General features: G+C 41.5%; 1 protein-coding gene across 4 annotated transcripts in view; it reads right to left on the bottom strand.

Annotated features, from left to right (window-relative positions):
• Positions 1 to 1866: 1866 nt before the first annotated feature.
• Positions 1867 to 16818, bottom strand: part of LOC148838258 (prostaglandin D2 receptor 2-like) — a 53193-nt gene continuing 38241 nt past the window's right edge. For all 4 annotated transcript variants that reach the window (XM_088910534.1, XM_088910532.1, XM_088910531.1 and 1 more), the window contains one exon: positions 1867 to 3627. In XM_088910534.1, coding sequence (XP_088766660.1) covers positions 2457 to 3581 — 1125 coding nt within the window. In that variant the 5' untranslated portion in view covers positions 3582 to 3627 and the 3' untranslated portion in view covers positions 1867 to 2456. The remainder of the gene's footprint in view (positions 3628 to 16818) is intronic.

Here is a 16818-nt window from a genome sequence, read left to right as displayed (position 1 = left end):
CAGGTTCTTGTTTCCCACAAATTATACAAACACCAAGAGGTCAGGGTACAGCCAGGTATCCAGTCCTGGAATGCATGTTCTCTGGGAAAAGGTTAGAGACATTAGAAAATAGTCTCACCAGAGCTGCATAGCAACAGGACCATCGAATTAAAACCTGGTCACAGGCCACAGAAACACCACAGTCCTATAATAATTCACAACTTGGCAGACAACTTCCGCCCGGAGACAAGCTGCCACTCCATTACAATATATACAGTACCTTAAGGAGTAGAATAAAAGTGATGGATGATAGGTTAAGTTGTAGGTTGCAGGTTTACTCAATATGAACTAGTAAGACATTTCCAATATTGTGCATGACTGGGGTCAGCAAGTCACAGAAAAAACATAGCTGCTCTCGAATCAATCCAGAGAAGAGCAGCCAGATACACTCCAAGACTTAAAAGGAATGCTGCCCAGGCTAAAAGAGAATTTTAAAAATATATCGGAGGACACATGTGCAAACTATCCGAACATGCTTTTAAAACTGAAGAAAACATCCCTTTTACACAAGGGGTCCAAGAGGTCCATTTTTCTGAGGGATTTACAGGTCTCCTATATCTCCTATAGCTGCTACAGACTGGGGTGAAATGCCAACAGCGACTAAGTAAATGATTAGTTCAATTACAAACTCATGAACTTAGGCTGGAAAGAAATCCATTAGCATTTCATTCCTCGAGAACTGGTTTAACCCAATTTATTCTGTTCAGTGCTTGGTTTTAAAGAGAGTTAATAAGAAATGCAGCACACAGACCTATTCACTTCCTCTTTACCTTGCCTCTTAAAGCACCACTCCCACATTCCTGTCTAAACAGATCTTGCAATGTGACCAGTTCATGGACCAACACAAGTGGGAATGACTCTGCATCAAAGTATATACGTGTTGCTCTGCATGGAGCTGTTTCAAAATCCAGACACCCGAATAATTTCTGAAATACAGAAATAAGGTAGTTTGGGAGTTTTTAAACCATCTTGCAAGTTTTCAGCAGCTGGAGACACTTTCAAGAAAAGATTAATTGAAGATTCAGTTCAATTAAAAGGCTGCAGAAAACAAAAGAAGCAGGATTGAGAGTTCCTGGCCACTGTTAACTATTCAATTAGCTCACAGGAATGGTCTTTATTCAGTCTAGACTTGTATCCTTCTAGCATTGACACTGGCATTCTCTACACAGGTCAAAACTACATTCAATTTTATTCTCTGTTAAAATGAACTGTTAGGAGCCATGAGCAGGTTACACTATTTAACAGACTTATCCACACATTAACATATCATTGAATTTCACTCCTTGTAGACCTACAGTATATGGACTCACCTCAGTCATTTTGTAGAATGCTAGCTTCCACTTTCTTTTTCAAATCCCATTCCAGTCAAGTTACGTCAAAATATATCAAATTTAATAATAGGTGTGAATGTAGTTAGTACTGTTATTTCATAGCTCTTTTTTCTGGATTTGACCCTGAACTGGTGTGTCTTCTGTGTGGAGTTTCAGTGTTCTCCCAAGCCCTTGTTTCCTCTCATCAACCCCAGTCGTGGGTGCCCCCAGTGACTGACAGGTCTTCCCCCCCACTTGTAGCTCTGCCTGGAACCCTGTTCTTCCAGGAATAAGTGGCTTTCTGATACTAGATCCAGGGATAGAAAAGGGAAACCCAGTACGTTAAAGTCGATTCACTGAAACAGCTCCCACTATTGAGCGTGAAAGAGTGGCTGATACATGCAGAAGAGCTTAAATGTTTGTTGCTAAATTTTGTGACTACATTTTGTGACTCAGATGCAGCTTTCCAATACTTATGCTCAAAATCCTACAAGCACAAAAAATACACAAAAGTGAATTTACTGATAATGCACATATTTCCTATTAATACATTAGTTTACACATGTATATGTATGTACAAATTAAGCTGGTGGGCTGCATGGTGTTGAGTTTATCCCCAAAAAAAGAAAAAAAAACATTAGTCTCATTCACATAATGAATGGCTCACGCTAGTCTGAGTTTGGTTAAATGGTAAGGCAGCATATTCTCTGAAAAATAAAAGCAGTTTTTATTCTTGAACTCCAGGACAAAGGAACTGTGCTCCCGTTTGGCCCGTGAATGTTTCAGCAGTGCACAATCACTGTTAGTTTGTTAATTTTGTTAAAAACAAGGGATCGGACAAAGTCCACAGCATTCCACTTGTGCAGTCACAATTTCATAAAAAAATAATTAGTTATACTTAGGAGCTGAAAAACATGGCCTAAGAATTTCTATACAGGAATTCATGACAGGCAAGTCATTTTCCATCATTCCCTCCCATGGAGCGCAGATTCACCATTCTAACTTGCAGACATCCTACAGTTATATAACACCCATCACCCCAGAGGACATCAGTCATCATTGCCTTTCCTGTTGACAGACTCTATCGGCATGAGCCAAGGTCAAAGGTCAAAACACAGTCGGCAGGTCCTCCTCCTTCTCCGTGCTGCTCAGCTTGTCGCGCTGCCACCGGAACTTGTACCCGCGGCTCAACAGCTCGCTGGTGCTGACAGAGGAGCGCGTGGTGCTGCGGCGGTGCTGGAAGTCTGTGTCCTCCATCAGCACGCTCTCCATCACCGCGCTCAGCGACTGCCGGATCTTGGCCAAGAAGTCAGGGCAGCTGAACACGTACAGGAAGGGGTTGACGACGCTGTTGATGAAGGCCAGGCTGCTGACCAGCGGCAGAGCCATGAAGACCGTGTGACTGAGACTGGGGTAATAACGAGTGGCCGCCTCCAGCAAGCTGAAGATGTGATAAGGGATCCAGCAGAGGATGAAAGTGATGATGACAGCCACCACCAGGCGGAAGAACCGATAGGTACGCTTCCGGCCGCGTCTCGTGATGCTGGAGCTCACGGCCATGTAGCTGCCAATGATCACAAGCAGTGGAATGAAGAACGACAACAGGAACTTGCTGATGGCCAAGACATCCTGTCTCATCCCACACAGGCTGTCCACCTCTTGCTCGGGGGACCTGTATTGTGCATAGTTATAATAGCACATGATCCTCCCATCGTTTCTCTCGATGGTGTCCCGAAAGACATAATAAGGGATCGTGTTGATAACGGCCAGGATCCAGATCCCGATGCACACCTGCGTGGCCAGACGGACATCTCGGTGGTTCTGGGACCACACAGGGTATATGACCACCACGCAGCGGTCCAGGCTGATCACACTAAGCAGGAAGCCACTCACAAACATGTTGAGGAAAAACATGGAGGAGTGGATCTTGCAGAAGGTGGTCCCCAGGGTCCAGGTGCCACCACTTGCCAGGAAGTGGGTGAAGAATGGCAGAGAGATAGTGGCCAGGAGGTCGGAGGCTGCTAGGTTAATGATCCAGACACTGATCACTGTCCGACGCACCCGGAATCCAATCACCCACAGGATCAGGAGGTTCTCCAGGATCCCAAAAATGGACACAATACCATGCAAGCAGACGACTGCATAGCTGAAGGATCTGTCCGAACTGTTGGAATGCTTGGAGGTGTTTATCATGGTCCTAATGAGAGGGCAGTACACAGTATTCTCTGCCATTTCACTTTGGATCCTGGGAGCAGCTTCTTTCTGTGTCCTTTTGTTCCTCGAAACAAAAAAACAACAAGTATTTAGAAGAAACAAAGAACAGACGGAACTGTCAGTTCCACAGAGGAACAAGGAGTTCATTCCACGCTGAAGGTGTATAGAAGCGAAAGAGGGAGAGAGGTGAGACATGGAAAAAGTGGGACAGGCAGGGGGTGGATGTAAAGGGCTGTGAGACAATTCTCTGAATTAATAGCGCTAAATATTCAGTCAGTCTTCTTTCAGTTTCCCCAAGGTAAATGGTAGAACATGTTCTCCAAGAAATTCCATTGACATTACATGTATTACTTTGGCTAATGTATTTATCCACAGACTTACAATTGATCCAGTCAAGATGCAAAGGGTGTCTATAAAGACAGCACAGAACAACAATAAAACCACAAGAAACACTATGTGCAGTGTCAGCTAAGGACTCAGATAGTCAGTATGAGAGGGGATATCACAGCCTTTAGGGAAATGCAAACAGATTGTTAGATGAGAAAGAGGCCCTCTGGATTGTCACAACGTTTCTAGAGCACCATGTATGTGTGTGCTGTAGGATATGCCTTTACAGGTTATACAGCAGCTCTGGGCTATACTGCAACTGTGGACAAGAATGTTGTGGAGATCACATGGTCAGCAGTATGAGATGTTGGTGGCTGTGGACAGTTAAGGGAACTGTGGAGAAGAAGGTTCTGTAGATCAGGTGGTCAGCAGTGTGAGATGGTGGTGGTTGTAGATCAGGTGGTCAGCAGTGTGAGATGATGGTAGTTGTAGATCAGGTGGTCAGCAGTGTGAGATGGTGGTAGTTGTAGATCAGGTGGTCAGCAGTGTGAGATGGTGGTGGTTGTAGATCAGGTGGTCAGCAGTGTGAGATGGTGGTGGTTGTAGATCAGGTGGTCAGCAGTGTGAGATGGTGGTGGTTGTAGATCAGGTGGTCAGCAGTGTGAGATGATGGTGGTTGTAGATCAGGTGGCTAGCAGTGTGAGATGATCAATGGGACAAGAATCAATGGGCCTGAACAATTGGTCCGGTTTCATAAAATAGAGAAGGGCTGTTCATTTGGCAATGGACAGGGGGTTAGGATAGATTAAGTTTGTGGAAATTAGCCAGGACCCCTACTCCCTAGCCCTACCAACTATATGGATAACAAAAAATCAGGAAAGCCCAGAGAAACGTAAGGTGTTTCCAGTGCAAAGTTCATTCAAAAAAGCAAAAAAAATATTCTTAAGCTCAACATTTTGTAGCTATAAAATCAAGCAGCAACATTATCTAATCCAAAACTGCAGATGTTTTATCTTTTTTTATTCAAGATTTTTTAAAATAAAAAGATTCACTAAAAAATTAATCAGGCAACAATGAATCTCATATGAGCTTTGTGTTCAAAGTCCAGATAAGGCTAATGATGTATGGTTAAAACACAGCCATCCTTGTTCTGTAAGCAACAGGTTTTTGTGGTCTTATTTCACAAATCATCTCAAGATGAGGTTTAAATTAAATACCACATGATCAAATCAAAAAAGCAATTAGAAAAGATTTGTTTTTGGAGCACTTATTAGAAGTACAACAGTGGAAAGAACAAAGATTAGAGGAGATGTAGTCATGTGAGAAATACACAGAAATCTAACCAATAAATATGGCTTATTCCCACGTTTCTTCACAGAAACAGGTCTTCACAGGTTTTACTGATGCAAATGAACATTTACATCTATTAGTAAAGTTTAAAATGTTAAAATAAACCCAAATAATACTCAACAGCTTCAATCAGTCACATCATACGTTAATGTTATTGTTACACACATTATACATAGTAAAACAAATTCTTTAAACATACTTCAGAATTCTACTGATAGGAAAATGTGTCCGAATTCTTTTTGGAAAATATCTAAGCAAAGCTTCCAGCAAAGATGTACATGTACTGTATTTCCAATCCCACAAATAGCACTGGAAAAATCTAACATATAGAATGACTTGAAATAACCCAATCTATTCCCACCAAGAAAGCATGGGCTTTTGTAATATACAAGCAGAATTTTGAGTTTTTTGTGGATTTTGTGTATTTGTGCTTGATTGTTTTATTATCCACATTCTCATGTGAATGGTTATCTGGTTTCTCTGTTAATTATTTTATTTTTGGTATTACTGGTGTTTAGGATGATATGTGAAGTTGAGCTGGGTGGATGCTGTGTATTATCAGTTTCATGTTGTATATTTGTATTGTACTGTATGTCTTTTAATTGTATGAGCTTATCAAACCGATTTTATGCAACTAGTTGTTATTACGAAAGCTTATTAGCGCCATAGAGAAAGAAAATTACTCGTTTATACGAGAAAATAATTCTAAGCACAACAGTTAATTTGTGAACAATGTTGCGTACTATATAAATATTGTAAATTCCATGGCACTGTATAATATATGCAATAACATCGTCCTATGCAAAGAAGCATTGACTTTAACAACCGGGGTAAAGTTAGCTTGAAGTTCGAAAACGATTTTGGCACGCTTGTAGCGTTTACACGAAACCTCTTAGAGTTGCGAGAACACTTGCTTTGTGTATAAAATACATTGTGAATGCTTTCTCGGCCTTTACTTTTTCGTTATTATGACATTTTTTTGACCAAGCACAAATATTCTTTTGTCCATATCTTCGCAATGGAAGCATAGAACGCCTTCAAACCAAATGCATTTTAAAGACCATGACTTGTGGAAATTTCCACAGTCTCTACATCAAACTATCAGTGAGCTAATTATCTTTTTTTAAACCTCCGGTTTTTCGATGCGTAATTACGCACTAACTGGAACCCGGGGGACCGCTGTGTACACACGTTCACAACGCGAGAAATACTGTTCAATACGGCTTCGTGCGAAAAACCCGTATATGACCATAGGAAACAGAACAGCGCAGTCTCCAATTACCTAGACTATAAGCACAGGAATAAAGCTTTGTTTGATTTCTGAAACCCTTCCTTTACGTCCTGTTTTCATTTAGGAAAAGTGTATTTCGAAGGGAGAAGAAGCAGTGTTTGTGTGTCCGGTTGCAAAGAAGTCAATGTAAAGAGATGGGGTAATGCAGAACAAAAAGTAGAATTCCAGGACGGCATACAACCCGTTATACAGTTTGTACGTTGTTGGCTTACCGTTTACTGTTACAAACAGTAACAATTGGTAAATAAGTCTTGCCATCAAGTCATCGTGAATGCGTTCCGTTCAATTTTTAAAGAGTACGCAAAAACCTATGTACATGTTTCTGCAGCTTTACATCCAGAAGAACATACGTTTGGAAAGCCGTGTCATTTCTACTTGACAGAAACAGCGAAAATAATACGTGTTTAACCTGGGGATGATTACCGACACGGTATTGTACATCATGTATACAAAAGACAGAACACGTGCTCCTTTAGATTATTTTTTTCTTTATATTCTGCTGTTGTTAAAGTCAATGCTACTTTGCACGGGGCAATATCATTGCATATAAAGCATAAAGCAATTTACAGTATTAATATAGTTCGCAACACGTGTTTAATAATTTTCTTGTTTAAACAAGATACTATCTCCTATAAACGAGTTTTTTTTTTCCCGTGGCGCTAATAAGCTTCCGTATGTTATGGCAATAAAACTTGAATTTGATTTGAAACACAGTTAAGAAATATTAACACTTCTAAATTCCCAGTGCAGCATCAGAGACACCAAGAGGATTAATTCAATGTAAGGAGCATAGGTTTTCATAATGAGCTGGAGAGATATTACAAGAGCTCAGCATGGAAGGAAATACCTACAACCTGTCCCAGCCGCACGTTCGTGGCGATAGTGATTTTTAGAACAAAGCAGTGGATAAAAAAGGAAGGATGTTTCTGGCCTGATCTTCCACAACAGCCAGGTAACCTGTGGTCGGACTATGCCGATATGGTGACCAGTTGGACCAGCTGGTCCTTCGAGCCGCAACCTGTTATATTCCAAAGCAAAGGTCTCCCATCCCAGAGCTGACCGCACCCAGGCTTCTGAAGTCTGACAAGATAAGGCTTCAGGGTGATACAGCCATTACACAACCTCCTCACTTCTCCACCCTTCCTCATCAGAAATCAGAGCAGCTCGGTCCCTGACCACATTTCAGCAGTGCTCGAGGCTCTCTAGTTTAGATAGCACCTGCAATGCGCCCGTTTCCAACTCAGTCCTTCAATAACTCTTACACAGTGCTGCACAAACAATTTTAATGATCAAACTGGTAACGTGGGTTGCTAATCTTTTGCTGGTGACTGCAAATCTGCAATCCACACCAACGTCTCTGCTCTGTATCTCCCCCTTTCTGTACACTGTCTTCTTCTTACTGTTTTATTTCATCTGTGTAATTGCATTATTCTTCAGGTTAGTGCGTAAATTTCATTTTCTGGTATTTTAGTCATTTAAACGTACTGTATTTGTGTCATTGTTCCTTCAACTAACATTCAGGTTTTTGTTTTAGTTTGCAGGTTGTGCAGGTTGTGTACAGACACAAAGTACACTGTTGTAGAGTAAAGTGCTGCCAGGAACTTCTTGATATAAGACCAGTAAAGCTGGTAGAGGAGGGATGTACAATCCTGACCCTGGAAGTGAGCCCTGGGTTTTCAATGCGAAAAAAGCGACACTTTAAAGAGACCTAGAAAACCTACAGACACTCCAGCCCTGCAGAACTAGGACTGGACAGCCCTGATGTAGAGATAAACACATAAATGCACAGTAAAACCTATAGGAAGCTGCAAACTTACTGGAGCACATCTTAAGAAGTGATCTGCCAGAGGTTCAAAAATTAAGATCTTTAATAAAGAAAGAATATTTAACAACCCAGAGGGTCAGTTTATCTGCAATCTCCTAAGCTCTCTTTAATGCACATAACTTTTTCCATACTATAGAAAGATTATTTTATAATGAATCTGTTCTTTTTCTAATTGCTTTATCCAGATCAGGGTTGCAGGGGAGCCAGATTTCTACCACAAGCCATTAAACTTACCAGTATGGCTTTGTACTGTGGGAGGAAACTGGAGCACCCAGAGGAAACACAAGCAAACACGGGGAGACCATGCAAACTCCACACACACAGCACCCCAGATCCGGAATGAAACCCAGGGTCCCAGCACTCTGAGGCTGCAATGCTAACCACTGCGCCACCTTGCCACCCTAATAAGAGTTTTATCATGCACATCAGTCAAACATTCTTTTCAGAGTGAGGCTGAAGTGCTCATGAACGATGGGAAAAAAAATCTGCTTAGTAAATGGAGAAAATCCCTTCTGTTCAGGACTTTTGAAAGACATGATGTATCGGGAGACAACTGAAGTGACAAAGGTCATCTTCAGCAGATAAGATTTCTACAACGCTGAAATAATGAGTTTTTTCAAAGAAACATTGTCAGCATCTGGTGTTCATAGGCTATTTTAGAAAGTCGAAGTCTGACTCTTGGTTAACAATCTGATCATCAGTCAGCATCACCATTGGGCTGTAGTCTGTCTCTCAGTATTTTCAAAAGATTTCCTCAAATTCAGCATGCTGTGGTCTGACCTTCTGCAACTTATTTTAATGAAACAATATAGAACATGAGAAATAAACACTACTAGAGCTAATAAAAGTTTTCCTGTTCTTTGAAGTCAAAGCTAAGTCATCTCAGGTCATTTACAAGTCTTGTTATGTGTCAGTAACCTGCTCACAGTACTTGTGAGTTTCTCTGTTTCTCCTGATATTGTCTTGCGAGACTTATTTTAGGGGTTTTGTGTAACTAATGTTTAGTCCTTTGTTACTGAAGCACAGCTTGAGGAAGATTAGTGAAATGCATGCTCAGTGCAGGCCTTGTTAGTGAAACATTCATCCATTTTCATTTTCTAAACAGATGTACAGGGTTGTGGGGGAGCCAGAGCCTGTCTTGGTAACCAACACGCTGGATGTGACGCTAGCCCACCACATGGCAGACAGACACACTCACACCAGGGTCACCTTCTTCAGAAGCCAATTAACCTACTAGCATGTTTTTTGACTTTGGGAGGAAACCAGCGTACCTGGAGGAAACCCACATGAACACAGGAAGAACATGCAGATAGCAACCCAGGTCCAGAAATGAACCCATTTCAACTGAACTGATTAGAGGCAGTCCTGAAAGTCCCCAATTAGAACAGGGTTCATACCGATTACAAATGTCACTCAGATTTTTAAGAACTGAAAGCATTTTCTTTAAAAAATAGGCCTCAAAATGAACATCTAAGTCAATTAGCTTGTAATTAAGAGCTGAGCTGGAGCACAGCCCAGAAAAATAAAGAGTTGCCCAGGACCCAGACAGAGAACCACTGAGGTAACATTTGATTTACTTATTTACTGTATTAATGTCAACAGGTAACACATATCTATACATTCTTTATAAAGGAGTTGAATATTATTGCTCAGTGCTATTGTGACTTTCACAGGGAACTACTACATGTCTTACAGATAAGTGTTCATCGTTGTTTCTCAGTTCAGGGGAGAGGTAACATTTAGCTGTTAGCCTTCTTTAGAGTGCTGTCCTATTTTCATTGCTATAAAAGCTCTTTTTCTTCATTATCTGTAAGACATACTGTCTTACATATCCTGTTTTTGAAAAAGCAAAAAAATACTGAGCTGTTGTGTTATCTGTTGTCTTTTTCCACATCCTTGATGGCTAGATTCTTCACACTTCCTATTTGTCTTTGAAATCTACTTCACTCCTCATTGCCATGAGGTTCAAAGAAGTGCTTCAAGCGGCAGAAACGAGTCTTGGCAATGTACAAGTGTGTCCTGTTTTTGTGTCCGGAAACACATTTATGTTGTCTGAAGGCGTTAGCTCATATCTTTACAGACATCATTGTGCTTTTTACGAGTTGCTTCCTACTAATAAAAGTTACATCTGGGGTAAAAAAGGACTTTCCTAGAACATTAAGTCTAAAGGTCTGCCTAACAGCACTCTCTCCATCATGACCAGAGTCTTATAATTAACACGGGGAATGCAAACTTCACACCTGGTAACGGCAAACGTAATCAGGCTTCATTCAAAATTGCTTTCATTAAAAAAAAATTGAATTTTAAAAAGTAAAGTACATCAAACAAGCTTCCTGCAGCAGGGTTCTGGACAGGAGTCAAGTACATTAGCTAAGGAATATTTTCTTTCACTGCAGTGCCACTGATTGCTACTAAACGATCTCTAAAAGGCTAATTGTTTAATACCTTGGAGAAAAAGAAAAGCCCATTTCAGGACTAGGGCAAAACATATAACCAAAGTTATTTCAACAAAAGCATAAAGGCATAAGTAGAAAACTAACACTGGATTATGTATACTATTGTGAGGCTGTCACACCTTAATCTTGCTGGAAAGAGAAAGTCTATAGTCTGTGGCCAATTGCACAAAAAAAAGTTAAACTTCCCCTTTTCATTTGGGTTTGTTGCTGAACAAAGTAACTAAGTCACTGAACACAATGAGAACCTGAGCCACAATCAAAAAACATATATTCTTGCCAAATGTTGTAAGCAGTCTGTCAAAATATGGGGTAAGATTGTGGAGGAGGTCTATTATGGGCCTGGGCTCCTGCCCCATTTTTATAGATTTTCTGAGCTTCTAGCTCAGCTTGAGCTGATGACTGAAGTTAACTGAGGTGGATCACAGGTGGCTAATTGAGCCCAGGTTCTGCCCATTGCAATCTAAAGTCTATAAGGGTGGGGCTGCGATGTTTTTTAAAAATATATATTTTGGATGACTAAGGCGTGCTGGTACAGATTCAGTAAATATTCTGTAATTTTCTTGTGTTTATTGGTTGCGGGTTAGCAGTTAAGAGACCCAGAGTTTATTATAAAGTCAAGGGGAGCTAAGACCCCAGTATTAGGAATAGTATTCGCCCTGTGGTTAAAGGCATTCAAGTTTATGAGGGAGTGATTAGGATTCTGGAACTTTCTCTGCTATGTTGTCAGTACTTACAAAACCATCTATAACTAGAAGAGAAGGCCATAAGAGCCTGGCTGTGGTGACCAGGCCACCCTATGTGTCACAGGAGCTTTAAATTGTCAGTTTGCACAGCCCTGAAAAACACGTTCAAGAGTTCCAATTTAGGAATTCTTCCAAGTAACTTATGCACTTGGAAGAAAAACAGAACACATTCTATTTCTCCAGGAGAAGGGTTGCGGTGTGCAGCACAGTTACAGAGGCATGGTGCCACATTCGACTCGGCTAAGAGTGTTACAATTGGAATTGACAACAAATCCAAATCATGATCCCTCCTTGTGTTTCCTTCCTGTTCTGGCACTTTGTACAGGGCTCCAACCCTCGATTGTAAGAGTTCCAAGGAACTATCTCGGCATGAGATAGAAATCTAGATTACTGACTGCCAATTCTTCAGACGTTGTTTTCCATGAAACACAGCCTGACTCACGCAGCAGTGTAGGTTTAATACCCTCACCACAGAACTCCAACATGGACATGCCAAAATTGGCAAAAATGGTAATTTGGGGGCAAAATATGTCTCTTGCACTGCATGCTGTTTTGAGGGGAACAGTGGAGACAAGATCGTTATGGACAAAACACCTGAAGATGACGTTTAATGGACACAAGTGCAGGGTACTACATGTAGATAATAGGAAAATTATAGATATAAAATGGGAAACATAGGTCTTCATGCTGATCCATTCACATCTGCCATCAATGTGGGGAAGCAATAATGGCAAGCAAAATTCTAGGATACAGACTTAGAATTTAAATCAAGCATTTACATCTGGTTATTGTGCTAAAATACTATAACACATTAGTAAGCCCTCAGAATACTATGCACAATTTTGGTTACCACTTTATGGAAAAGTTATTACTGCTCTGGAATTTGTCCTGGGAAGAACACCCAGATACTGTACGTGATAGGGCTTACGAGCATGTACTGAAAGAACTGAATATTTTAGTGTTGAACTGTGACTACAGTGGGCCTTGAACAAACGTGCAATATCCTGAAAAGTAAAGAGTCAACCCTGTGGATTGCTTTCACATGAAGAGTGAAACATGAACCACAGGAAACAAGTGGAAGCTATGTGGATTTGCTGTAAACTGTGAAGCTGTGTGTGCATTTAAACCCAAGAACAGGAGGCACTACTTTTCCACAAAGAGTTGTGGGAGTGTGGAACAATCTACCCTACTGTGTTGCTGAAGCAGATGTTTTCGAGAAACAGCAGGAAGAGATCCTGGGATCGATTAACTATTAACTAACAACTGGGCTACTTGGGTTGGATGGGCTTGTATCCAACTGCTCTTATGTTTCAGAAAATGGAGCATTTAAGTTAATTCATGATGATCAGTTCAATTTTCATAGGCAAGTAGGATGACAGGCCAGTTAGCAAGAAAATGGGAACCAGTTGATGACATGAGCTGCCCCACATGAAAAGCACAAATTTTACTTTTAGCTAGAAAAGGCAGAACTCAGCAGCAGGTTGAGCCCCCTGCCCACATGAGTGAGGAGTGATTTCAGCATGCAGCCTATGTCAGACGTCACTGCAGATTGGCTCAGCGTGCACTGTGTGTGGTGCCGAAGGGCAGGGCTGTCTTGCCATCAATGAAATCAGTAAAGTAAATTCCAGTATCTTCCTGGAGCGGTTTCATTGGCTCTGTGACAGACACGAGAAAGCAAAACCACACACTTCACTCTCAATTCAGGGGTGGTTAGCCAATCAGATTCCAGCTACAAAGGACTTAATTAGAGAGGGAGGGTGCTATCTGACTTGACTAACATGACTAGCAACTGTATTAGGACACAGGCCTCATTCTTTTGGCCAATCAAAAGCAATTCCATTAGGTCAGAGTCTGCCCAGTCCACTTTGTAAGTCCTTTACCTCTCTTTCTATGGAACCTTCATACTAATTAGTTTAGCAGATCCATCCATTTTCTAACTGCTTCTTCCTATTCAGGGATCCCAGCAACACACACACCAGGGCCAATTTTCCTAGAAGACAATTTACCTACAGTACCAGTATGTTGTTGGACTGGGGGAGGAAACCACATGTGACCGCTGCAGTTCCGCGCGGGCTCGTGCCCTCGCCGCTCCGCCCTGCCGGTTCGTCCCTCACTACCTGGGCAGGAACCCGGGACCCAGCCGGCCAAGCTAAAGGAGACCTCCGCCAGCCCGGGCGGCTGAGTTCCCTGCTACGTGCAGGGAAGGCGGTGACGTCACCGTGCTGCAAACAGCTCCGCTACACAGAGCACCCGGACAAAACCCACACAATCATGGGGAGACCATGCACACTCTACACAGACAGCACCAAAAGTCTGGAATTGAATGCAGGGCTCACTGTGCCACCTTTCAGCCCTCTGTGTTATTTATGATATTTATGATCGTAAACATTAGCACAAAAATATTTTTCTGTTCTCCCTCTCGATACTGAAAAGGTGTTTGGTTGCAGTGAATGGTTAGATGTGGAAGTATTTGGATTTGGTCTAGGTTTTATATATATGGTGCAAGTTTGATATATCAATTCATCTATACTGACTCCCTCTTTGGAGCTGCTGTCTCAAGTTTAATAATAATAATCATCATCATTGTTCTTACACTTATATACTGCTTTTCTGGACTATTCACTCAAAGCTCTTTGTGTGAACACATGTACTCTTGTTCTTTCATAATTTGTGATTTCAGTTCCTTATTGTTTAAACTTGCCGACAGAATTAACTGGGCACCATCAATGCTCATGACACTCAATTTAGATGTAAAGGTAGATGGAATCAACAATTCCAGATGATTTAAAATTTTCTTGGTTTCTTCTTTCACTGCAGTTTATAAAGTTAATTACATCCCCATCTTTAATCAGATTTAATGTGATTTGCAATGACGGTTTCCTTAATACAGTATATGCCCTGGCAATGCAAAACAGCTACAACAGAAGACAAATGTTTTATTGTGATTAAATATTTTGTTCCTTGTTACCTTTATCCCTTTACCTTGATATTTTTAAGGGAAGCCAATTTTGATTTTCTAAACTCCAAACATAACAAACATAATAAACGTCCTTGTATTCCTTCGACAATGGACCACAATTAATGCTGTTTTACAGTATCTCTTAGCACTTTTTATGATCTGGAAAAACCCATGGCCCAAATCATTTAAACCGTTTCCTATTTGGAATGACAATAATTTATTAATGGTATGTAAATCTTTATTTATCCTCCTTAATTGGATAATAGTATATTTACTTTAAATATATTTTCACATGTAAAGGGCTTGCATGAACTCAACAAAGACTTCCCCGTCCCTTGTAATCTCTGTTTTTTAAACTTAAGACTCAGAGCTGTCCTGAATACCTATGTACTCACGTGGTATTTAATATGTGACCCCCCCTGACAAAATAGTCAACTATAGGATGTGGTTCAAGAAGGTGACCATAAATCAACTATTATTTCAAAAACCTGTTGAGAGTAGTATGTAATACTCTACAAGTTCCAAAAAGGGTGTGAGCTATTAAAGTAGGGCTGGCACCATGGCCAGTGGTCAGCATTGCTGCCTCCCAGCACTGTCTGTGTGGGGCTTGCATGTTCTACCCGTGTTTGCATGGGTTTCCACTTAGTGCTCTGGTTTTCATCTGACAGTACAAAGACACACTGACAGGTTTATTGGCTTCTGGCAAATTTGGCCCTGGCATAAGTGTTTGAGCGTGTGTGTGTCTGTGTGCCCTGTCATGGACTGGTGTCCCATACAGGGTGTATCCCGCCCTGTGCCCGTTGCCTGCCAGGAAAGTCTCCAGCTCTCCCGCAACACTGTACTGAATGATGCAGTTAGAAAATGGATGGATGGAAATGTGACAGCCACTCAGCTCTGATGACCATCTGCACATCCAGATCTCTAATGGCTGAGTTCCTGGCTATTTTTAAACTGTGTGCTCCATCTTGTGAGGCGTGAGAGATGAAGGCACAGATATTGCACACCAGGGTTGGGCAACAGAGCCACAGTCAGAGAAACTGAACTGCCAGTGCATCAAGAGACAACACGCCGCAGAAAATTTAGTTTTGTTTTTCTTCTGTTTGATGCACAAGAATAAAACAGCACAGACTCTACCCTCAGTCCCCTGTCTTTTCTCTACCAGCCCGTAACAGCCCCAGGACATTGTACTCATTTTCAGCTCCCAAAACTCCCTCCTGTCTGTTAATTGATTTTAAACTCGTACCAGAAATATATGCCTTGCTTACATACTTCATAGAATTATTTGACTATTTTTTACGGGACTCTCAAATCCACAAAGTCAAGGGTTTGTCTTTCTGAAGGAAGTTTTAAATTTGGATTTCTGTGCCATGTGCTACAGGGACACAATGACCCCGAGCAAGTCGAGCAGCTTATCCTAGTCAGGTACTGATGTTGGCGTGGAGTTTAGAGTGAACAGTGTGACAGGGACTCAGGGAATGTATTTCAATATGGGGGCTGCACATTTGTATATAAATCACTTATAACCTGTAAGACAGGAAGATACAATTAACACAGTGTTTCTAACCTGGTAATAAGTGACTCTTCCTCTTGATTAATTTCTGTAACACCTGCTGGATAGGAGCTTTTCATGACCAGGGTTAGAGAGTCCTGACTTAAGGGAACTCAGTTTTGTGAAAAAAAAATACCTACTGTATGTCCTGGAAAAGATAAGTTATGAATTACTCTTTCAGCTCCTAAGACATACCATCTATCCATCTTCTAACCGTTTCTTCCAATTCAGGAGCATGGGGGAGCCGGAGTCTATCCCGGCTACACACTCATACCAGGGCCAATTTTCCTAGAATGCAATTTACCAACCAGTATGTTGTTGGACTGTGGGAGGAAACCAGAGCACCAGAGCACCTGAACGGGAGAAATGAGCACAAAGTAGGAAGGGACACCAGTCCATCACATGGCATGAACACAAACACTCACACACTCACACCAGGGCCAATGTTTCCAGAAGCCAATAAACCTACCAACACGTCTTTGGACTGTATAAGGAACCCCACTCAAACACAGGGGGAACATACAAACTCCACACAGATAGCACCCCAGGTCAGTTATTGAACCCAGGACCCCAGCGCAGTGAGTCAGCGAAGCTAACCAATGTGTCCCCTGTGCCACACCCTAACACAGCTCATTTCTGTGAAATCCCACTTTAGATGTGATCCTGGGACGATTTGCAAAAAAGAGAAGGTTCTGGCTCCAGGTTAATCACATTCTTCTCTTGACTTGTTACATGGGACTTCTCAATTGCTAAAG

Source organism: Atractosteus spatula, chromosome 3 (assembly GCF_055471065.1).
Source record: "Atractosteus spatula isolate fAtrSpa1 chromosome 3, fAtrSpa1.hap1, whole genome shotgun sequence".
NCBI classification, from domain to species: Eukaryota; Metazoa; Chordata; class Actinopteri; order Semionotiformes; family Lepisosteidae; genus Atractosteus; species Atractosteus spatula.
The sequence above is the reverse complement of the archived record's forward strand: the minus strand, read 5'-3'. Positions and strand labels throughout refer to the sequence as shown.